At 44.2% G+C, this 24785-nt stretch overlaps 3 protein-coding genes and 1 long non-coding RNA gene across 6 annotated transcripts; all 4 read left to right on the forward strand.

Annotated features, from left to right (window-relative positions):
- Positions 1-225: 225 nt before the first annotated feature.
- LOC136550225 (pyruvate, phosphate dikinase regulatory protein, chloroplastic-like) lies at positions 226-2662 on the forward strand. Its single transcript, XM_066541718.1, has 3 exons — positions 226-874; positions 1652-2291; positions 2376-2662. The coding sequence occupies exons 1-3, from the start codon at positions 332-334 to the stop codon at positions 2477-2479; spliced, it is 1287 nt and encodes a 428-aa protein (XP_066397815.1). The 5' UTR covers positions 226-331; the 3' UTR covers positions 2480-2662.
- A 5089-nt stretch (positions 2663-7751) lies between these two features.
- Positions 7752-8325, forward strand: LOC136548997 (heterogeneous nuclear ribonucleoprotein 1-like). The gene is made up of 2 exons (XM_066540323.1): positions 7752-8014; positions 8124-8325. Exons 1-2 carry the CDS (start codon positions 7752-7754, stop codon positions 8323-8325), a joined length of 465 nt encoding a protein of 154 aa, XP_066396420.1.
- A 250-nt stretch (positions 8326-8575) lies between these two features.
- LOC136552464 (uncharacterized) lies at positions 8576-17406 on the forward strand. 3 transcript variants are annotated; one of them, XM_066544035.1, is made up of 9 exons: positions 8576-9250; positions 9316-9482; positions 9725-9891; positions 9979-10098; positions 10214-10312; positions 10501-10662; positions 10735-10938; positions 11011-11161; positions 11254-11472. In XM_066544035.1, the coding sequence occupies exons 3-7, from the start codon at positions 9837-9839 to the stop codon at positions 10863-10865; spliced, it is 567 nt and encodes a 188-aa protein (XP_066400132.1). In that variant the 5' UTR covers positions 8576-9250; positions 9316-9482; positions 9725-9836; the 3' UTR covers positions 10866-10938; positions 11011-11161; positions 11254-11472. The 3 variants fall into 3 exon arrangements, with proteins under 3 accessions (XP_066400132.1, XP_066400131.1, XP_066400129.1); XM_066544034.1 differs by lacking the exons at positions 8576-9250; positions 9316-9482 and adding an exon at positions 17304-17406 and having other exon boundaries at positions 9823-9891; positions 9961-10098; positions 11254-11439; XM_066544032.1 differs by lacking the exons at positions 8576-9250; positions 9316-9482 and having other exon boundaries at positions 9823-9891; positions 9961-10098.
- Positions 12145-13176, forward strand: LOC136552465 (uncharacterized). Its single transcript, XR_010782822.1, has 3 exons — positions 12145-12510; positions 12636-12898; positions 13000-13176. It is a non-coding gene; the product is annotated as an uncharacterized lncRNA (long non-coding RNA).
- Positions 17407-24785: the final 7379 nt, after the last annotated feature.

Genomic DNA, 24785 nt, shown 5'->3' on the forward strand with positions numbered 1-24785 from the left:
AAAAAAAACAAATCACAGTCTACAAACTGTCGCTGGCAAAGCAGAAGCCCAACTAGGCCCAGACGAGCGCAACATTCAGCCCGATCAGGCACGTAGCTTCGCCCCGCCACCGCTGGAAGCGAAAGCAACGCGAAACCGTTTCCTCTGTAATAAGCACTCCCGTGGCCGTCGTCCACCCACGCGGGCGAACAGTGAAAGGCATCGTCGTCTTCGTATCGGGACCGCTGGAGTCGCCGCCGCCCTCAGCCTCAGCTTTTTAGATAACGGAACCAAGGTCCCCAGCCTCTGCATCTTTTTGTATAACGGAACCAAGGTCCCCCAGCCTCTGCATATGTACACAGCCTCAGCTAGCTTAATGATTGGGAGCGCCAAGCCGCTCGTGGCGCCGCTGCAGGCCCGCCCGCCGTTGCCCGCAGTTCGCCGCCTCTCCCCCTCGTCGTGCGCACCTGACACCACCCCAGCTCTCCAGTCTCAGTCTGACGGCGCCCCGCCACCACGCCCGGATGAGACCGCCACGTCCCACGCGCTGCGGTCGGGCCGCCGTGTGGGGCTGGACCGGTGGTCCCGGTCACGGGCGCTGCGGTCGGGCCGCCGTGTGGGGCTGGACCGCGCGGCGCTCTCCTCGGCCTCGGCCTCGGCGCCGCCGGTGACCAAGACGTCGCGGCCCGAGGACGCTGCGGTGGCGGTGGAGGATGGCGAGGACGACGACGACGTGTGCGTGGCCGAGAGGGACGATGCGGCCGGGAAGGCCATCTACATAGTGTCGGACGGGACCGGGTGGACCGCGGAGCACTCGGTGAACGCCGCGCTCGGACAGTTCGAGCACTGCTTGGCCGACCGCGGCTGCGCTGTCAACACCCACCTCTTCAACTTGGTAAATATCTCGCCATGGCTCCATATACTTTTTTTTTGCTGGAAGTACGTTCATGGTGTGCTAACTGCTACAGAGTGAGTAGTTATCATGGAAGATGTCCTGTTTTGTCATCTAACTATCGAATTAGCCAATTAGGGGCCCTGCAATTTTTGGACTGTACCAGTAAATTTTGATGATGCCACAAGTGTAACTGAATAATTGAATGTGAAATGCTAATTTGGAGAAATGAAACTGAGGAAGAGCCAGATCTTGGAGGACAAATCTGTTACGGTACTAGTGCTACGAGATCACTTTAGAACTGGAAATTTTGTTCGTTAAAATTTTGTCTCGGTCTTGTACGCACATTAATAATTGTTTATGCAGAGGCAACTATGTATCGGGCAGTTGGGATACTAGTTATCAACGCACATTACGTTATTTATTGCCATGACTAGTTTTTTTCCTTGTCTGTTAGTGTTGATGCAGCCTGTTCGTTTGGCTGTGGCTTGTCGTAAACGATCGTAAATTTTTAGCCGAAACAGTATTTTCTCTCACACAAACCAGTCAACAGTACTTCTTCACGAACCAGCAACGATACAAACCAGCCAACCGAACAGGCTCATATTGTTGGAGAAAAAGCAGATGTTTGTCATATTCTTCTCTCAGGAAAATCCCAACTAGATGCTAGTTATCCACTTTTCTACCTGCGTTGGCTTTGAAAAATGTTAGATGCGCATCACTTTTTGGTATTAGGCTGCATCTTTTGTAAGTATAACAGCTTCTGATAATGTTCTGTAGATTGACAACACGGATCGACTTCTTGAGGTAATAAAGCAAGCAGCAAAGGAAGGGGCACTGGTTCTATATACCCTTGCTGATCCTTCAATGGCTGAGGCAGCTAAGAAGGCCTGTGATTTCTGGGGTGTTCCATCCACTGATGTTCTTCGGCCTACTGTTGAAGCCATTGCTTCTCATATTGGTGTTGCTCCATCTGGAATTCCACGAAGCTCTCCTAGTCGACAGGGTCAGCTAACAGAGGACTACTTTCGACGGATTGATGCTATCGATTTTACCATCAAACAAGATGATGGGGCTCAGCCACAGAACCTCAACCGTGCAGACATTGTACTTTCTGGCGTTTCACGTACAGGGAAGACACCGTTGTCAATATATCTAGCTCAAAAGGGATACAAGGTAGCGAATGTGCCAATTGTGATGGGAGTGAATCTTCCAAAGGCTCTTTTTGAGATCAACCAAGACAAGATTTTTGGATTGACAATAAACCCAGTGGTTCTTCAAGCAATTAGAAAGACTAGGGCCAAAGGTCTAGGTTTTGTTGATGGGTATCAGAGCAATTATGCTGAAATGGAACATGTGAGGCAGGAACTGGCCCATGCAAATCAAATTTTTGCTCAAAATCCAAGGTGGCCAGTCATTGGTAAGTCAAGTTAGTTGTATTCATGAAACCTTTTGTTTGTTGTTTCTTTGTTTAAAAACATGCTTTGATACTGTTTTCATGCAGCCGTCACTGGAAAAGCTATAGAGGAAACAGCTGCTGTCGTTGTGAGCATTCTCCAGGACAGGAAAGAGAAGTGCTCCATGCCACGCATATCAAAACGGTACTAGCATTTTGTTCTGTCCCTTCTACTACACCTTGTAACGTGTGCATGTTTTGATCAGCTCCGTGTCAACTGTCAAGCACCATAGCCTTTATGTTTTTTATTGGACCACCTTCTAGGTGGCGTTTGTATGTTAAAGATAACTTGATGTTTAGTGCAGCAGAAATGAATGTATATTGCATTTACGACCTTCTGTTGGCCTCACTTTATTTGGTCATTAGAGAAATTCTATGCCAGGTAAAATAGTAGGGTGAAATGCCTTTGTGCAAATTACCAGAAAATTAGAGTAATATATCTCCTGCAGGAAACTCAACCCCATGACCACAAAACTTCTAGTTGTCTGGGTGGCAGGGACAAATCATTACATGTGAACCTGAATATTCTAACTTTCCTCCTGAACAAGCATTTTTTAAGGCAGTATGCTCGGATGCTCACCTTTGTTTTTTCAAGTATTCGCCCATGGTATTGTTTTTTTTTTTTTTGGTTAAAAAATACGAACTTTTGAATTAGATAGGCTAACCTTTCCCGAAAGGAGTTCAAAATGTGTTCGTACCCAACCTGAAGATCAGATGCCATTGGTTTTTTGTTGATTTTTCTTTTGCTGTTTCTTTATCAAGTCCTGTTTCAGTTTTCCTGTTAGTGTTCATTTAGCTTGGTAGATCTTGCTCTTTGGCCCCGATGCCTTCACAATGACCACATAATGTGGAATGATGTTTTCTACTCTTTCTATTTTTTCTGGTTGCTGTTCGAACTTCTGGTAGTATGTGTGCTTGGGTTTATCTGATGGACAAGGAACACCCTGAAGTGAGATACAAACATCTGGTTGAGATGAAACTGTAGCAGACTCAAGAGCTGGCATGAGGATCTTTGAAATGGTCTTAAGATAATCCTTACTACTTGATATTTGTTTCCATTTGATACAACTACATAGAAACAGGCTATACTTGCAACTGAGTGAAAACGAGTTTTAGACCCGAAAAATACAAGATATGGCTACTGTTTTTTTTACGAAGGCACCTGGCGCATTTTATTGATTTGAAAACAATGTTAAGCCAGGCTGAAAAGTACTGTTGGCTGATTTGTTGTGAGAGAAAAACAATATTCGTTCGCTGAAAAAGTACGACTCATAAGACAAGCGAACAGGGCCTTACATCGTTCACCAGGGCTTCATGAACGAAGCTAGGGGGTTCATCGACCCAAAAACAAGATTGCTTTGACTGAAAAGCTATGCTTACTGTTGGTGTCGATCAACATTCAACCACACCTCTCAGAAAAAAAAATGCAATTTTCGTTGAGTTGCTAGTGTAATGCTGTCGAGGCTTCCAAAACAGTGTTCACTCTAGACAGGTAGCATGAGATTTTTAGCATTAGACTGGTAACTTGAGAAATCCGTTTGCTCGTATACGATCGTGGATTATAAGTTGGAACAGTATTTTTCTCTCACACCAAACCAGCCAGCAGTAAATAATCCACAATCGTTTACGACGAAACGAACAGGCTGATCGAGTATTAGAAGGTCGTTGGTACGGAGTTCTAAGTCTATATACTCTGCTTCGGTGAAGTGATTTGAAAAGTCGTAAACCTATTCAATCCGGCAAATTTTATCTATAGTCTAGCTGGCTAGATTAGTATAGCCAAGCAAATACCAATGCAGAGAAGAGAAGAGAGGAGGGAGAGAAGAGATTGGCTCTCAAGCTGTATGTGGGAGTCTATGTAGTGCTAGGTTCAAACATTAAGTGAACTAAAAGTATATCTCGTGCATTGCTATGGGAATTGCGTGGTATGATGACGTGGATAATAAAATGCTTATATATTTTACTGATATGGACATTATAGTTGCATGTGCTTGCAAATTTTAATTGTATGTGATAGTACATTGTCTACCAGGACAACTTGTACGTTGAGATGAACAGATAGTGGGGTTTTGTTTAGCGGATTTTAATTGTATGTGATAGTGCATTGCCTACTTAGACAACTTGCATGCTAAGATAAATAACTAGTGGGGTTTTGCTTTATAAGGCCCCATTCGCTTCGCTGAAAAAACAAGCCGAAACACTATTTCGGCTGATTTGTTGTGAGAGAAAAACACTGTTCCGGCTGAAAAAATATGCTGAAAAAGACGGATTATAAGAGAAGCGAACATGGCCTAAGAATATATATAAGATAAAAGATATAAGGACGGTGTTTGAATTTAGTGACTAAAGTTTAGGATATGTTACATGGGGTATCGCATAGGGTGTTCGAATACTAATAAAAAATAAATTACAGAATATGTTAGTAATCGGCGAGACGAATTTATTAAGCCTAATTAATCCGGCATTAGCACATGTTTACTGTAGCACTACATTGTCAGATCATGGACTAATTATGCTTAAAAATTCGTCTTGCAAAACAGTCTCAATATGTGCATTTAGTTTCGTAATTAGTCTATATTTAATACTCCATGCATATGTCCAAACATCTAATATAATAGCGACTAAAGTTTAGGAGGTGAATCTAAACACCCTCTGAGATAAGATGTAAGACATAGGTACAAATAAAAGACTGCTATCGCTTGCGGAAAGTTGCTCTAAGTTGTCGTGGAACGAAACGCAAAAGAATTTGCAACTTGGAGAAGGGGTTTGGTGCATGAGTGGCACCGCCACCCCTTGTCCGGTGGCACCACCATCCCTAGGGCGGTGCCCACCAGGATCGAGAAGGGCCGCTGTGGGGTGGTCACCGGACACGGCGGTGTTCACCGCCATGGGCACGACGGTGCACTGTCACTGCCTGTCCGGTGCCACCGCCCTATTTCACCCGAGAGCAGCAAGTTGGATTTATAACTGAAGGGGGCACCGCCATGGGTGCGGCGGTGCACCGCCCTATTTATCCAGAGAGGAGGGAAAACAGGGGCTCGACTAGGGTGGCATCGCCACCCCCTGTCCGGTGCCACCGTCGCCCCTGTCCGATGACCAACTAGTCGTTGGTCGACCATTGGAATTCGACCATTGGGGCACCATCACCCTTTGTCCGGTGATCGCACCGCCCTGTCCGGTGCCCTCGCAGAAAGCAGTTCCAAGGGTAACAGCTCTATTTGCTTGTGTGACTATAAATAGAGGGTGTGCTCGGCCTTGGCCACCCTCTTGGCAACTCATACACTTGTGCGCACCCTTTGGAAGCTGAGCAACACATTCTATTCACTCGTTACTTGATTTCATCATCTTGAGTGAGATTAGAGAGACTCTAGTGCATTGCATTGAGTTGCATCATCTTGTGACACTAGTTGGGTGATTTGGGCTAGTTGTGAGCTTGTTACTCTTGGTGTTTGTCGACACCTAGACGGCTCGGTGATTAGAGGATCATTGAGCGGAGTTAGTGATTGTCTCCGGTCTCGATCAGGTTGCTTGTGAGGGGCTCTTGTGCCTTTCTCGGCGGAGCACCAAAGGCAACTCTAATAAATTGCTCGTGTCATTGAGCTACCTCACTTGTGGATAGGTTTTTGAGGATGTCCAATTGTGTGGACGAGGTTTGTGCAACATCTCTTAGCCGCCGAACCACTAAGTGTTGGTCGACACAACGGGGACTAGCGTGCTAGCAAGCACGTGAACCTCGAGAGAAAATCTTGTGTCTCTTGTGTGATTAGATTTCTCCTGATAATTGGATTGTCTTCATCTTATGATTGGTTCATTCCTCGACGCGGCGATATAATCATCATACTCACTCTTTCACATTTCTTGCAAAATAGTTGTCAAGCTCTTTAGTGTAATTAGTTTTGAGAGCTTGTCTCGCTTGCTAGTTTAGTATCAACTAGTGGAGCTCTTTAGTATAGACTTGTTGAGAGCTCTTAGTGAGTAGTGACATAGCCATTGAATAGCTGGCTTGCAACCCTCGTAGAGCTAGAGCAAAATTGTATTTCGTTATTTAGTGTACTAACCTCTTGTTCTAGTGTATTTGTAGAAATTTTTAAAAGCTATTCACCCCCTCTAGCCATTCAGGACCTTTCACCTGGCACGGCCAAATCACGCTGCCGCGCCACATGCATCCGTGGCATGATCTGCCACGGTGGACAATAATTTTTACGTGAAAAACCTTGTCACGCCACTCCCTTTGGCACGGTGGCACCGTAGCGCCGCGCCAACCAGACTGGCGCAGCAAGGCACAACTTTAAAAAATTTGTATCTTTTTTCATACGATCTCGGATGAAGGTGATCGTCATATGAAAATTATAGCTCTAGACGAGATCTAAAACTTTCTAGTTTTGAGTTTTTTCATTTGAGGTCATTAAGATGCTCAAAAAATCATACAAAATTTAAGCAGCATATTAATGATAAGTACAAAATTTAAGTATCTTAATGGCCATTTCGGATTTTTCCTGGCCATTAACCTTGGATAATTTAGGGGGGAGGGGGTTTACCTTACCCAAGGTCTCCGGGCTTAGAGAGGTCGCCGGGAGCTCACCGACCCTGGCGGTGGAGATTGGAGTCGCGCCCAACGGGGTAGGTGGGAGACAGCGTTTGGGCTATGGAGGTGGCGGGGCGTCGAGCGGCGGGAGGCGTGCAAGCAGTGGTGGGGGAGGCGTCAGGTGTCTAGGAGGAAGGAGGAAGTGAGAGATGGGCGCAGATTTGAGCCGTTGGCTCTAGATCAAACAGTCAAAACGGTGATCATGAAAAAAAAAACCAAATCACAGTCTACAAACTGTCGCTATGAAAGCCCAAGAAGCCCAATTAGGCCCACATGAGCGCAACATTCAACTCAATCAAGCACTTGTCACCGTTTTCCCTTGCGGCCCGCAGCACGCGAGCACCGATTTTCCTTTCACGTGTCGTTTCCGTGTGGAAAAAGTTCACATTACCTCCCTCAAGTTTTACGAAAGTCTGCTTTTCTCCTCTGAACTTTAAAACCAGATAAACTACCTTCCTGAACTTTTAAAATCTTCGTTTTACCTCCCTGACCAGTTATAAATGGTTTTCAAAGGTAGTTTTGTCTTTTTCTTTTTTATTTATTTCGACTGAATCTTTGAAAAATTATAGTAAATTACAGAAAAATTATAAAATAGAAAATCCAAATTTGGTGGACTCCACGTGAGTAAATCTACATAGTGAATATATAATATGGTATGTTTTAGTACAAATTTTTTGTTGTAGCTTTAGATCTATGTTTTTTCTATGATTAATTCATAGATGCAGTTTCTATGGTTCAATTGTGGTGAAATTTTTATAGTGGACTAATTATTGTATGTTTAAACTGTAGTAAAGTCCATCATCTTTCTCTTCACGATTTTGTTTACAGTGCACAAGCAAATGCGCCACCCCAAGTTGCCGGCGTGCGTGATGAAGTTGCCCGAGAGTAATGGCAGGCTTTTTGTCGCCGGCATCGCCCCTGGCACCGGTGACGCGGACATCCGCCGCCACTTCTGCCGCTACGGAGAGGTATCCGACGTCTGCCAGCCCAACGACCGACTCACCGGCTGCCCCCGTGGCTTCGCGTTCGTCCAATTCCCCCGCCCCATTGACGCCGGCCGCGCCCTCGCCGACCCACACCACGTGTCATCAACGGCCAGCAGGTAACTACAACTAACCTACGACGTACATAATAAGCACTATACTGTGCACGGAAGGCTTTCAGAAAACTAGGTGGATACAAAACTGAAAATGTATGTATTTGATGTCCAGTTGCATGTTGCAAGAGCAAAACCGAGAATTGCCCGGTACAAGCCTCTCTGTCAACAGGATTTATGGCTGCGGCAAACGTGGTAATTGCCGGGTTGGCGACATGATAAGGATATCTCTTGGTCCATTGGGTGACGATTACGAAGACTGCGAGTATGTGAACAAGCTCAAGGGATTCGGAGACATCTCTTCTCTTCTACTATAATGGACCAACCAAATCTATACTGGGTCCATCTAAGAAAGCGTCCTAGCTGAGAGCATCCAACAATTGTGTATCTAGAAAATGCACTCAACTAATTGTCACCATTAAAATCAAGGGCCACAAAATATATCTCCCAGGCTTCAACCCAATCGTGCGGGCACGATCGATTGCAAGCTTCAACGCGCCCGCGATTCAATGCTCCTCCCCCCGGGTCGCGGCTTCAACGCAGGTCGCCTACTATCAATCACCGAAAAAAAGGAAACAAGAAACCGCCGTCGCCCGAGCTCCGAAGGTCCGACCTCGCCGCTGCTTCGGATAGCCTCCTGCCGCGCCTCCTGCCGGATCTGGGGGACCAAGAGGGAACGACGGGAAGGGCACCCGACGGCGATCAGGACCGAGGGGGAAGGCCGAGACGCACGAGCTCCAACGGTCCGACCTCGCCGCTGCTTCGGCCCGCCTCCTGCCGGATCTGGGAGACCAAGAGGGAACGACGGGAAGGGCACCCGGCGGCGATCAGGACTGAGGGGGGAAGGCCGAGACGCAAACGTGGTCGAGGATTCACCCGTAGAAAACCGCCGCGGCAATCCCGCCACCGTCGCAACGATCGCGTTCCACACGAGCCCGATGAACCTGCTGCCCGTCGCCACGCCGAGGAGCCCTGCTGCCCGCCGCTGCGCCGAACGCAGGTCACAGCACCAGCGTGCAACACCGGCGCCGACATCCTTCCTCTCCGGTGGACGCGGAAGCTTCGTGCAGCAGCGCGATCGCAGCCCAAGAAACCTAGCAGCACGAGCTACTGCTGGCCGGCCGGTCGCAACCCCGGCGCCGCAGGGACAACATCAGCGTGCAACACCGACACCGACATCCTTCCTCTCTGGTGGCCGCGGAAGCTTCGTGCAGCAGCGCCGCCACCATCACTCCGATCCAGGTTTGCTCACAAGACTGAAACTGTACTGTGCCCGTGCGAGCCTGTTTGTGCTTACCATCCTCCAGCTATGTGCTGCAGTAGGAGATAAAGAATTTATTGCCTTCAGTTAGGAGCAATCGACAGTGAGTACCTTCAGTCGGAGAACCTCAGCTCATCACTATTATCTGTCCGGCAACAGCTTTGGACAAGTGAAGCCTTGTTCATCCTATGTTTCACTGAAACATATACAGAGGTATACGCAGCATGCACTCATCTATATCTGAAAATGTACATATAGTAGAGATAAGCAAACAGATAAGTTAACTGACACAAATGGATTAGAAAATTAGACAAAATAATAAAGCCAGAGGACTTATAATACTAGAATTCTTCTTCTGTCCGTTGTAAGTTTTCCTCAAATACAGGATTCAGTCCGAGGCCATCCCTCACGCACCCGTGTGTTGTTCATTATTGTGCGCTTTTCTTTGATCGCAGGTCAGTTTCAGTCATTGGGATCTGCTATTGGCTTCGTTTGCGCGGTGGTGAGTGATGATCAGTGCGACTGTTGCTCGGTGGTGAGTGAGGCCCCGGCACCAACGCCCTCGAGATGAGGCGTAGACGCCTGGGGACACCGTCACAGCTACGACGCCTAAGAGTTCAAGGTAACTAAATCATGAAAATGTTCAGTTCGCTTACTTTTTGCTGCTCGAGCACTCAATTTATACAACCAGCGATATGTCTATGCCAAGAGATCCACGCGAAGCGCAAAAACGATATGTCTACGCCGAGAGATACACGCGGAGCGCAGAGCGAAATGTCTACGCCAAGAGATACACGCGGAGCGCAGAGCGATATCACCAATGTCACAGGTATGCTTACAGTATTTTCGTATGCAGCTCTTTACGCTTACAGTATTTTCATATGCAGCTCTTTACGCAATGCCGTACTAATGTCCTAAATATGTCATCCAAACACCCACTTTAGATGAGGCCTCGCGGAAGAGGGAGGAAAGGAACATGCAGCAGCGGAAACGTCGAGCTGATATGTCCATCGAACAAAGGGAAGAGATTAATAGGAAACAACGTGAGTACCGAGAATGGAAGAAGGCTGCAATCCAAAATAGTAGCACTTCCGCTGCTTTGATGGAAACAGTGCCGTTAACTTCATCACCGACAGACAATTAATCTCTTTGTTACTTCCATTTACACCATTAACCCTAATGATTTATCCCAAAAAATGCTCAACCTTTGTGTGCAACCCAACCATAATAGAAAATGACGAAAATGCCGAACCACGTGACGGAAACACGCCAATTATATTGGGCAACGACAATATCCAAACAGATGCAGATGGGAATCAAAGCCATGTTGGCGTTGGCACATCGACCACAAGAGGCAGTGCACTATCTGTGGCCAACGGCAATGATGACCCAGGTATACTTCGAGTTTATTGTGTAAAAGTAACATTCTTTTAAAAATGACATAAACATGTGCCTCTGGCCCCAGAAACGATACCTGCAGACAGTGTTGATACTAGGAGGGAAGAAAGGAATGCACGACAACGAAAACGAAGAGCTGAGATGACCGATCAACAAAGGGAGGAGATTAATAGGAAACAACGTGAATACCGAGCATAGAGGAAGGCTGCAATGCAAAATATTACCACCACCTCTGTTGTGTCTCAAATAGTGCCGGCATCCTCACCCGCAAGTGAGTAATATCTTCAACTTATGCATTTCCTCAACCGTCTGATATATCATGAACCGCTGTCCATATGTGAAGGTGCGAGTTTCGAAACTAGATTATCAACTATATTGGAAAATGACAAGTGAAGATCACACGTAGTGGCTACACAAAAATGGTAACTACGTGCCACGACCTAGAGGCACACGTACGGTCCTTTCTGGTCCATTGCCTACTTCCGGTGAGTCAGGTGAGCACAACAACCTCATGCTATTTTTTATAAAAAAAAATAAGGCATTTACATATATGCTACTGTACTTATTTTAAAAATATTTGTTGAAGTTCATTTACCTGAGCGGCGCCGCAACCATGTAGATGTCCCAATCAATGAAGATGAATTCGACCGTGAACTATTCGAACCAACGCATGATGGTTGGGACGGTGATGAAGATGCCATGGACGGCGACCATGGATTGCACAACGAAAACTTATACGATGATGATGGAGTCATTCATCAACATGCGCAAGGTACTACGGACGACATTTATACGTCATGTTAGAAATCCAGCTTAAATAAATACGTCTTTACATAGAGCATTTTTATATATTAAATTAATATGATTACTACAATGTCTCGCACACATGTCATGATTATGAGTCACATCGCGTGCTTTCGGAGGGTCCAGCTGCAAATAATGTGACAGATGATGGACCATATATATGAATTCATCTACCAGAACCTGTCACAAAGACATATATTGAGAAATGTCCCTGACTGCAATTACTGTGGTGCAACGAAGTTTCAGTATGAGACACCCGGGTTTTGTTGTAGAAAAGGAAAAGTACATATACATACACCAGAGGTTCCTGCATAGCTGAAAAGGTTATTCACAAGTCAAGTGCATGATGATGCAAAATATTTCTAGAAACATATACGTTATCTCAACTCGCATTTCGCCTTCGCAAGTCTAGGGGTTACCCTTGACCATAGATATAACAGTCCAATTGGGACTGATATTTATACATTTCGAGTTCATGGCGGTTTGTACCACCGTCTGGACCACCTGGTGCCAAGTGGCCACGACGCTCGGCATCTACAGCTCTACTTTTATGATACAGAAGATGAAGTCTTGTCACATAGAGTCAAAAGGTCCCCTGATCTTGATATCAACCTCATCCAGAATATCCTTGCAATTTTATAGGATAACCCATATGTTCGTACTTTTAGGAGAAATGATGCTTTTCCAAACTTGGATAACTACTGGATTGAACTCAATACAAATATCACGCCTGACTAGAGAAGGTACAATGCCCCAACGACGTCCCAAGTTGCTGCTATCTGGATGGAAGGGAGTGATCCACAGAGATGTTTTGATAGGAGTGTGGTTGTATATGGAAGGACTGATCGTCGTCCACAATATATCTGAGCATACCATGGTTGTTATGACCCATTAGCTTATTCTCTATATAACCCACGAGGGGAAACGGCATGGAACAAGTTTATGCCATACAGTGGTGATCCAGTCACTCGACCATCTGCAACTCCTGCTTCTACTAATGTTAATTACATGGATGATGGGACTACCGGTGGTTATCAAGGTATTATCTCCTAATATTATTTTCTGCTATAATACTCATACTATTGAATCGCTGCTATAATACTATATTATAACATGATCTAGTAATTTATCTATCATGCAACTGATAATGTTAACAAAAATCAGGCGAAAGAAGGCGACAATGACGTACAAGAAGGTGACTGGCTAAGTGGAGTTGCGGATGCAGCACAATCCACAAGATATGTAACTGCACAAGAATACTACTGCTTCAAATTGCAAGTTAGACAGGGACTTTTTAACATTTTATTATTTGGAGGACTTCTTTTCTAGCAGTGGGTTGTGGATATGTATATAAAGATTGAGTCTATGAGACTAGATTGGTACTCTAACCTGAGAACCAAAAACTGATACGGGCAGAGCTATACCAGGTAACCACTCATATTATTTTGTTTATTTGTTTTTTTGTTTATGAACTTTGCAACCATATTACTGTCTTTCGCTAAAATTATACGTGTTTAATTGTATCTAGGGATTGGTTGATGTTATCTCTGCCGGAGAGACGCAGGATTCTAAGGTTGCCAAGAGAATTGTGCTGACAAGATCATTCCTAGGATGTGATCGAGACATGCAACAAAGGTTTCTTAATGCTATGGCTATTGTGCAGCATTTTGGAAAGCCATATTACTTCATCACCAGGACATGCAATCCCTACTGAGAAGAGATAACAAGCAATCTCGAACCGGGGCAGGAACCACAAGATAGGCCAGAACTGGTTGCAAGAGTGTATAGGGCGAAGTTGCGGGATCTAAAAGATCTTCTGATCAAGAGAAAGTATTTTTGGTGATGTTGCAGCATACGTCCATATTACCGAGTGTAACACCTCGGGTGTTAGCCTTGCATAACTTGACTTGCATAACATGAGCATGATCATCACGCATTCATAAACAAGCATTTACAATTGGAACATTGAATTGAAACATATTCAACATTGCTTGTTATTGCATGTTTCTTTGTATACATGCAAATGATTATGAATGTAAACATGTACTTGGTAGATTTGAGACACCAAAAAGGTTTTGGCAATGCTTAGGTTCACAAATGGAACATGGATCATGAATGTCATTTTTCATGGTCAAGTCTTTAAGGCATATTTCATGTGATTACTTTCAATAGCTCTATGAGTGACAACTACATGAAATGCTTGAATGGCCTTGAAAATTTCTTAAACATGCTTAGGATATCATCATGAACAACTTTGGTATTTAAGGCTAGGGCTAGTTTGGTCATTTGGCCATGGTTTGAGTATGTATCATGATTTCAAAGTGACATGTTTGACTAAAGTTGAACTAGGTGTTAGAGACCTTGCATGGAGGAGTTCACTAAAGCAAAGTTGTAGTGTTTAACATAAGGAACAACTTTTATTTTTGGGTCATGGACTGATTTAGCTTCTAACATGCTTGAATAGGTCCCACAAAAATCAAGAAAATCAGCATTTCATGACTTAACAAAAATTTCTAAGTGGTTGATTGCCTGACCGACTGATAGCCGATGTTGAGCACGATATTACTCCGTCTCTGTTGCGAATTAGAGCATAATCCTTTAAGAACAATTGAAGCTGGTACATGAGTCTACAAAATTTGTTTAGGATGTTTACACGAAGGAGCCACGGATTAGCAGATATGTCAACTTGAAAATGCGTTGTCAGGCATCACCGTTCGGGTCTGTACCGACTGAATCGGCTGATTCAGTGGCCGACCGCCGTCAGGCCATGGCCGCCGCGTGGAGGAGAAACGGCCGTGCGTCGCCTCTGCTCTACCCAGCCAGGCCACGACGCGCCCGAGCACGGCCTTAACATCGCCAGCGCCCGCCCGAGCCCTCCCACGCCTCATTTCCCATTTTCTGCTCCGTCCTCCTCGCGGCCGCGACCGCTGAGCTCGGCCCGCACCTCTGCCGTCGCCATAGCCAACGCCAGCTCGCCCTCACTGCTTCTCCACCCCTGCAACGCCTCCACTAGTGCCCCAGCGACCCACTGCCTCCTCCCGTGCTCGCTGACCGTGCTTGGTAAGCCACCGCAACGCGTACAACCTCACCGGAGCTTCATCGCGAGCCCCGTCATCGTGGCCGGAGCGCCACCGTCCACCTCTCCATGCGTTAGCTAGTGCATCGAGTGCGTCTTAGGTAGTATATGCTCGTCCGAGCTTGAGCTTGCTTCGCTGTGGCCTCCTCCGACGTGTCGCCGTCGTTCCGCCCCGCCGTGCCGCCATTGTAGCCACCGTAGTCGCTAGCTCCGACGAGAAGGCCACCCACGTAGCTCAATCAATGCGCCAGGTCACCTAGGTCATGCCGTGATGATGTCACCGCCGGCGAGTTCGCCGTCGGCGAGCTCTGGCCGCGCCAGCGCTGTGCAGCACCGCTGCTCTGTTTTGTGTCACTGACACATGGGGTCCCCTGACCAGCGGGTCCCACCGGTCAGCGACAGCAGTATTGAGGGCTAGTTCAAATATTCTAGTTTTTGATTTGTTTTGTGAATTTTGTATCTTCAGTTTGGTAGCTCCTAAAATTGTGAAATAAATATGATTGTGTTGCTTAGGAAGTGTAGTATTTAAGAAAAATATGTTCTTGGTTTCAACAGTAGAAATTTCTGGAGATTTAAATAAGGATTTGAAATGTGCTTTTGAATGCATTCAAATTTGTTTATTTTATATCTAGAGTTCCAGTGCTCCAAAAATTATGAAATTTTTGTGGTAAGCTAGTCTTAGCAGATGTGAACTCTGGTAAAAATTTGAAGACTAGTGCATGTGTAGAATTATAGTTATAGAATTTTCTTTTATGGCTAGTCAATCCTTGCATGAATTTTTATAAATTATTTGTGAGTCCAAAATTCCTGAAATTTGTTGGAGGTAATCCTAGTACCATATGGATGTTAAGAAAAATAGGAAATCTGTTGCTTGACACTTTTCAATAGGATTTTCCCTTTATGTTATTTCAAGCCTTGCTTCCTTGTCATTTTTGTATAGGATGTTCTACTTGGTGAAATGACATGAAATTTTTATAGTAGTCCTTTGATAGCATTAGTAAGGCACTGTAAATTTTTGGGAAATTATGAAGTACATCTGATATATGTTTATTGTTTAACCTAGATATCTAAGTAAAATAATAAAGGCAATTAAATAAATAGTTTGGGCTCCACCATTATATTATCTTAAATGTAATTAGTATACTTAAACTATTGGTAGATTATATGTTGTCAAATGTTAAATGATTACATGAAGTAGAAGTATTATTACTTTATATTGCATGATAAATAGTTTCTGGACTGATTCTAGAGTGTGATGAGTTGCATGTTGAAACTGATGTGTACTGTAAAAATGGTTAATAACAAAGTGGTAGAGAATTTGATAAGCTTTCCAGAAAGTCCAGTATCACTGTTTTTGGATTTGTAGAACTCTAGTTATGAGTGAAACAAGTAGCTACTGTTTGTGGCATAGTCGATGCATTGTAGAAGTAGTTAAGTAATAATCGAGAAGAGATATGCACCTACTCAAACAACGTGATGCACTTATTAACATATATGCATTCGTAATACTTATACCATACTCATGCATCTAGGATCGGAGGAAGAGATCACGTTGCTGGAATTCGAAGAAGCAGAGGAAGGGAACCCGCAGGAGGATCCGCAAGCCGTAGCTCCCGAAGGCGTGGAGCAGAACCCTGAAGAGATTCCGGAGTGTCCTGACCACTGCCCTACTTCCTTTCTGCGAGGCAAGCCCTGGAGCATTATAAGTCTCCCAGTAATTTACAAATATTTACTTACATACTTATGATTGATGCATTAGGTTATAAGAGTTGAATGAAACCACTTGATGCATATAAATTCCTTGTCCAGATATTAACCCTTTGACCAGTATAGGTCCAGGATCAAATATATGCTTAGCCATGCTTAGACCGGTAGAAGTCGGGTGATGTCCTGTCACCTGTGAGATGTAGGTGGATACCAGAGTACGGTTGGCTATATCTGCTATCGTGGAACAGAACCATGAGGTAAAAGTAAATCGAGACCGGACGGGAGGTAGATAGAGAAGCAACAAGACATAGAGGTCTTGGGTGTGGATCTATCCCCATCTATGTCGATTAAGGATCGTACTGTTGTTGGCGCTTCTGATAAGATTGAACGCATGCCTCTCACTTAGCTGGCCGGATAACTCGTTCCGACTGCGAAGCCGAGTAATTCAACTCAGGCCGAGAACCGTTCTGTTGTGTGCTCCTTCCAGGGAACGATCAGACTGAGCCCAAGGGCAGGCTTAGCCTAAGCATCCTGGCATCTGGTGTTCCAGATTGTGCGGCGCAGTACGGACCCACGAAATGTGTACCGGAGTTGTACCAAAGGTGACCTAAGACTATCGTGGCTGATAGATCTGGGTTTGTGTTAGGAATAAATTCCCAGCTGGTTGAAATCGATTTGAATCGCCGTCTCTCCCGAATAGTGAGAAACTTGGCTAGTCCCAACATCGTAGCAACTATATTATGAAACATGATGGTTCAGATGAATATGGAATTACAATACCTGCTATGGTTACTATTGTATGCTTCTAAATGATATACCACATGTTTGGCACATGATAGTTGCTAATCTAGAAATAGATAGTTATAATTAACTTGATAAAGGAATCATAATTGTACAACGGGTAATTGCCTTTTTCGCAAAATGTTGTCAAGTTATGTCCACTTATACAGCCTTGCATAATCCTTGGAGTCATTTTATTTCTGGTTCATGACGGGTAAGTCTAGCTGAGTACCTTCTCGTACTCAGGGTTTATTTTCCCATTGTTGCAGATGGCACTGTGTATCATGAGTATTGCAAGAGTTGCTTCTATCCCGCTGTGGATGAGGAGTAAGCCTTGGGCAGGCTTCTTTAGTAATTCCTATCTTTGCTTTTGTGGACCATGATCTGGCTTGGCACTGTATCAACTATGTTGGAAACTTTATCTTCAAACTTATTTGCTTCCGCTTTATTTATCAAACTCGGTTTGTAACAACTTTTATTCGTACTCTGATGATGAAAAGTATCTGTGAACTTTATGTAATATGTGGCATGTATGTTGAATCCTGTACGATCTTAGTTGTTGTAAATCGTTTATCAAGACCCGTCGTGGTACTCGACGGACTACCGGGTTTATATGGGTTCAAGTATGATAGTGCAACCGCTTGCGGATTGCCATTGTACTTGTATTCTTATAAATTGGTCAGTTCTGCGACAGCTGGTATCAAAGCAAGATTCAACGTTAATTGTCACAAGTGTATTTAAAACAAAAGTTTTTGTGTTCCAAAAACCCTTCTCTAGCAACTAGTAGTTATAGAATAGGTATTTGAAATCTAAAGTGTGCCAATGATCACCTTCCTTATGCCCAAATTAAGGACTATTAGGTGGCTATTTAAGTACTAACATGGGGGTTGTTACTTCGTCGTCCATACGACGTGCTATAGTATGAATGCCATTCACTTGAGTGGTAATGTATGGATCAATTGCCTCTACGCCAAGGTAAGATGAGTGTATGACCGTAAGATGTGAGCGTGCGGTTGGGAAGAGTTAGCTTTGGTATAGCTATGTATGCATGCTTGCATGTGTATATGGTACGTATTTAATTGTGGGTTTAAATTCTTGTCGGGTAGATTGATACGAAAGTATATGTATGGGTATACATATATGAAAGTATTTACATTTACATTCTGTATATTCATTTTGGGTTTAGGGCTGAAATGAAGTTTTATGCAGGTACACTAACAACGAAATGTGTAGCTCGACTAGTTACGCTATTTATGAGAAAACGTATGTATGCCACCGTGTCTACCGTTAGAAGCAAATTTTTCCTAAGTTTGTAAGGACGTACGGCACGAGCATGCATCATGTTAAATTACCATTCACATAACTACATTGTCCCTCCCCTTATAAAAATTCTTACTCGGTTAAGTAACTCTTATCCATTATGGCTTTGTCTCACAAAAGGGTACATGTTAATGGTGCAGATGGCACGCACCAAGCAGACTGCTCGCAAGTCCACCGGAGGCAGAGCTCCTAGCCGTTAGCTTGCTCCACGTACCCGTCAATGTCACACGTTCCTTGGAGAGTTTGGGATGCCTACACTCTTGTGGAGAGTGCTCAACTATGTAGGCTATCCTGATGGAATGGAACCCCGCTACTTCTGGGTGAATGAGCGGTTGGGAGAAGGTCTCTTAGTTACTGTGGAGGCCATTGTTTATCCCCGAGGTGACAATTCTGAGTGGACAGGTTGGTGTTATGAGTCGACTGGCAGGACTGCTGAAGAAGCAGCTGGCAGGGCAGCCTTTGGGATCTTGAGGAATATCATGGATCGTTTTCCTCAAGAGCTGGCAGCCGCTTTGGTTGGAGTCTTTCCAAGAGGTAACCCCTCCACTGACTCATGGCAGCAGGCAAGAGGAAGATCTTTGGAGATTAGTGCAGCAGAAGGGCAGAACAGTGATAACCCTGCCATGAGCGCCATGTTTGCAGTGATGAGAGTGTTAGATGGAGTTGAGGGTAGCCTCAGACGTGTGTCTGGTGCTCTTGGTCATGCCCGCGAGGACCGACGTCAGCTTCAAAGGGAGCACGATGCCGAGATTGAGAGGCTCACTGAAGAGATGACTCGGTTAACTCACCAATGGAATGCAGCCTGGTCCAGGGAAGATGTCCTGAGAGCTCGACAGTTTGAGCTAGGACAGTAGCTGGCCAATGTGGAAGAATACAACAATAATCTACATGAAGAGGTTCATCTACTGAACAATCAGCTCCACCCTTATGTCCCACCTGGAGCCGCAAAAATGGATCTAGAAGGGTACAAGGAAGAAGAAGAAGTGGAGCCTGAAGAAGAGGTAGAACCTGAGGAAGGAGATGATTCTGCGTCTGACCTCGATAGTGATCATGATGAGGATTAGATCGCTTAGCATGTAGTGGGAAGACTAATGTATCACCTTTATTCATGTAATGGACCTATAGTTCAAAGTTGGCATTAGTAACCAGACTATCATGTAATGTTATCGCACGTTTGATTGAACATCAATGCAATTTCAATCCTTTGACGGTGATCCCGCTTTAAATTTGCATGCGTTATGAGCACAATAAGCGGTCAAATTGGTGATGTCATGTTGCGAGAATGAATTGTTATGCCTCTATTTTTATTGTGCTTTTGAGAATTTTATCCAATAATTTCAGTTTGGTATGAGTACCTGATTCATCTATAATCTCTTGACATCAACCAATAATCGCTTATTGTTGCAACTTCGCAGATGACGCGCACCCGTGCTGGAGCTGGTGGCAGCCAGGATGGCAACCAGGATGACTTGCCACCCCCACAGCCGCCGTCTGCTCAGGAGTTCTTTACCCAGTTCCTGGGTAGCCAGAGGATAATGGAAGAAGCTTTGCGCCTCATCGCGCAAAACACTACTCGTGGCCTCCCACAGCAACCGGGGGCTGAGCCAAATCAGCACAGTTCATTCAAGGAGTTTCTGGACACGAAGCCTCCAATCTTCAAGGTGGCTGAGGAACCCCTGCAGGCCGATGAGTGGCTGAATACCATCGAGCAGAAATTTCATCTGCTAAGGGTCACAGAGCACCTAAAAGCTGAATATGCTTCTCATCAGCTGCAAGGACCAGCAGGAATCTGGTGGACGCACTTCCTGTCGTCTCTGCCTGCTAATGCGAGATTGACCTAGGATCAATTCAAGCTGGCTTTTAGGGGACACCATATTCCCCCGGGCCTGATGCGCATGAAAGTAGCGAAATTTATGAGGCTCACTCAGGGAACAAAGTCACTCACAGAATATATGCACGCATTCAACAACTTGTCAAGATACGCTCCAAGTTTTGTGGATACTGAAGAGAAAAAGATTGAGAGTTTCAAGCGAGGTTTGGGTACCAAACTGATGAAGACTATGGAAAATTCTCGATGTGCCACGTACAATGAGTTTATTAGTGATGCCTTGACCCAAGAAAACCACAACAACATGCATGCAGTTGCAAAGGGTCGCAAAAGGACGTATGAAGCCGGTGCATCCGGATCTTTCCAGTCAAAAGTGCCTATCACAGCTAGGCCACAATTCCGTCCACCTGCACCCAAGTTCAGGCCTCCACCACCAAAAGCTCAGAATAATAGGCTGCAGAAACCATTCCGTAAGGCGTTCACTATTGCCTTACCAAAAGGAAATGGCAATCAGGACAGCTCCATCGGATTCAGAAGTAACCAACCATGTTTCAACTGCAACCAACTGGGTCATTGGTCCAAGGAGTGCCCCCACCCCAAGAGGAATGGCAACCCAAATCAGAACAATCAGAGGCAGGTGAATGCCAGGGCACGTCAGGGACAAGTGCATTATACCACTGTAGAGGAAGTGCCCGCCGGAGAGGTTGTCACGGCTGGTATGTTTCTCGTCAACAAGCATCCCACTGTTGTTTTATTTGATTTAGGAGCTTCTCATTCATTTATGAGTCAAGCATTTGCATCTAGACATGATCAAGAAATTATAGAAGTAAGTAAAGGGGGTTTTAACATAAGTTCAGCAGAGGGAACTGTTGCTACCAAAAAGATAGTCAAAAATGTACTCATCTCGATACAAGGGAGGGAGTACACAACAGATTTGATAATATTGCCGGGGTTGTCGATAAGTGTAATCTTAGGCATGAATTGGATGAAGTATCATGGTGCTCTTATTGATACTAGCACCCGCACTATTATGTTGAGAGAACCCATGGGAGGGAATGCTTTTCTAGTCCCACTCTCCCGCGATTTCGAACCCCAACATTTAGCCTGTGCTATCCAAGCCACCACCATATGTGATATCCCAGTGGTTTGTGAGTTTCCGGATGTATTCCCAGAAGAATTACCAAGTCTACCCCCAGATAGGGAAGTGGAATTTAAGATTGAATTAGTGCCAGGTACCGCACCCATATCCAGAAGGCCCTATAGAATGCCACCCAATGAGTTAGCAGAACTTAAGGTTCAATTGCGAGATCTATTGGACAAAGGTCTTATCCAACCTAGCTCATCTCCGTGGGGATGCCCAGCATTGTTTGTGAAAAAGAAGGATAAGTCACTGAGAATGTGTGTAGATTATAGACCACTCAATGCTGTGACCATCAAGAACAAGTATCCGTTGCCCCACATCGACATCTTGTTCGATCAGCTAGCAAAGGCAAAGGTATTCTCCAAAATTGACTTGAGATCAGGTTACCATCAGATAAAGATCAGACTAGAGGATATACCTAAAACTGCTTTCTCTACTAGGTACGGCTTATACGAGTATTTGGTTATGTCTTTTGGACTAACAAATGCTCTAGCCTATTTCATGTACCTGATGAACTCGGTATTCATGCCCGAACTTGATAAGTTCGTGGTCGTGTTTATCGATGACATATTGATTTATTCAGAAAATGAGTCAGATCATGAAAAGCATCTGAGGATTGTCCTATCCAGACTGAGGGAGCATAAGCTATATGCCAAGTTTAGCAAATGTGAATTTTGGATGAGCAAAGTACCTTTCTTAGGTCACATTTTATCAAGAGATAGAATCTCAGTAGACCCATCCAAAGTACAAGAGGTCATGGATTGGAAAGCCCCAACTTCGGTTCATGAAGTTCGGAGTTTTCTCGGGTTAGCAGGATACTATCGTCGATTTATTCCAGATTTCTCAAAGATAGCTAAGCCTATGACCAAACTACTTCAGAAAGATGAGAAATACAAATGGACACCAGAATGTAAAACAGCTTTTCACACCCTCAGAACTTTGTTGACTACCACACCTGTGCTAGCACAACCAGACATTGAAAAGCCTTTTGATGTATTTTGTGATGCATCAGGAATAGGTTTGGGATGTGTGCTTATGCAAGAAGGGAGAGTAATTGCATATGCCTCTCGGCAATTGAGAAAACATGAAGTCAACTACCCTACACATGATTTGGAACTTGCAGCCGTTGTCCATGCATTAAAGATATGGAGACATTACTTGTTGGGCAATGTATGTCATATCTATACTAACCACAAAAGCCTCAAGTATATCTTTACCTAGCCAGAACTGAACAGAGACAATGTAGATGGTTGGAATTGATTAAGGATTACAATTTGGAAGTGCATTACCATCCGAGTAAAGCAAATGTAGTAGCTGATGCACTTAGTCGGAAGTCCCATTGCAACCCTATGGAAGCACTATTGGAAGATGGATTCAACTTGCTACATCCTACTGTACTACACAATATCATAATCAGTTGTTCGCTTGAGGGCAAAATCATAGAGCTATAACAGATAGATGTAGGAATAAGTCACATCAAGAGAAAAATGCAAGAGCAGGAAACCAAACATTTTAGATTGGACGAAAGAGGTGTATTATGGTTTGAGGACCGATTAGTGGTGCCAAAAGACTAGGAGCTAAGGAATCAAATTTTAGAAGAAGCTCACTCGTCCAAATTGTCTATCCATCCGAGTAGTAGTAAAATGTATCAAGATCTAAGAACCCGTTTTTGGTGGACTAAGATGAAGAAAGAGATCACAGCCTATGTTGCTAGGTGTGATAACTGCAGTAGAGTGAAAGCCGTCCATATGAAAACCGCTGGATTACTTCAGCCACTGCCTATTCTAGGATGGAAATGGGAGGAAATCAGTATGGACTTTATTACGGGCCTTCCAACAACGCCACAAGGTCACAATTCAATCTGGGCCATTGTTGATCGTCTTACCAAGTCAGCACACTTTATACCCATGAACACGTGGTATATAGTTGGAAAATACACTGAGATATATGTATCCCAGATCGTGAGATTGCATGGAGTACCCAGGACCATAATCTCAGATAGAGGACCACAGTTCATAGCTCGTTTCTGGGAGCACTTACACCAGGCTTTGGGAACCAAGCTAATCAGAAGTTTAGCTTATCATCCGCAAACTTCAGGACAGACAGAGCGAGTGAACCAAATCCTAGAAGATTTACTTAGAGCTTGTGTTATATCTTCAAAAGGTTCATGGGAGAAATGGTTACCTTTAGCTGAATTCTCCTATAACAACAGTTATCAAGCAAGTATCAAAATGGCTCCATTTGAAGCCTTGTATGGCAGAAAGTGCAGAACTCCATTGAATTGGATTGAGCCCGGTGAAAGAAGATACTTTGGTATTGATTTTGTCAATGAAGCCGAAGAGCAAGTACGTATCATCCGACAACACATGAAGGCAGCTCAATCAAGACAGAAGAGTTATGCCGATAGAAGAAGAAGACAACTAACTTTTGAAGTGGGTGACTATGTATACTTGAGAGTATCACCCATGAAAGGTGTGAAAAGATTTGGGATGAAAAAGAAGCTTTCACCAAGATATGTAGGGCCATACAAAATTTTGGAATGAAAAGGAAATGTTGCATATAAGCTACAACTACCACCAGAGATGAGTGCAATCTTTGATGTGTTCCATGTTTCTTAGCTAAAGAAATGTCTTCGAGTACCGGAAGAAGCGATTGCACCCACCAACGTGCAGCTTCAATCGGATTTGACCTATGAAGAAAAGCCAATTCGAGTATTAGAAGAGATGGAGAGAGTGACAAGGAGTAAGATTATTAAGTTTTATAAGGTGGTGTGGAACAATCATAGTGAACAAGATGCTACATGGGAAAGAGAAGATTATCTGCGAGAAGTTTATCCCGCCTTTTTCCAAGAATGGTAGGTCTTGCAAATCTCGGGATGAGATTTTTATAAGGGGGAGGGGCTGTAACACCTTGGGTGTTAGCCTTGCATAACTTGACTTGCATAACATGAGCATGATCATCACGCATTCATAAACAAGCATTTACAATTGGAACATTGAATTGAAACATATGCAACGTTGCTTGTTATTGCATGTTTCTTTGTATACATGCAAATGATTATGAATGTAAACATGTACTTGGTAGATTTGAGACACCAAAAAGGTTTTAGCAATGCTTAGGTTCACAAATGGAACATGGATCATGAATGTCATTTTTCATGGTCAAGTCTTTAAGGCATATTTCATGTGATTACTTTTAATAGCTCTATGAGTGACTACTACATGAAATGCTTGAATGGCCTTGAAAATTTCTTAAACATGCTTAGGATATCATCATGAACAACTTTGGTATTTAAGGCTAGGGCTAGTTTGGTCATTTGGCCATGGTTTGAGTATGTATCATGATTTCAAAGTGACATGTTTGACTAAAGTTGAACTAGGTGTTAGAGACCTTGCATGGAGGAGTTCACTAAAGCAAAGTTGTAGTGTTTAACATAAGGAACAACTTTTATTTTTGGGTCAT

The sequence above is a fragment of the Miscanthus floridulus genome, chromosome 4, assembly GCF_019320115.1.
Source record: "Miscanthus floridulus cultivar M001 chromosome 4, ASM1932011v1, whole genome shotgun sequence".
Lineage (NCBI taxonomy): Eukaryota > Viridiplantae > Streptophyta > Magnoliopsida > Poales > Poaceae > Miscanthus > Miscanthus floridulus.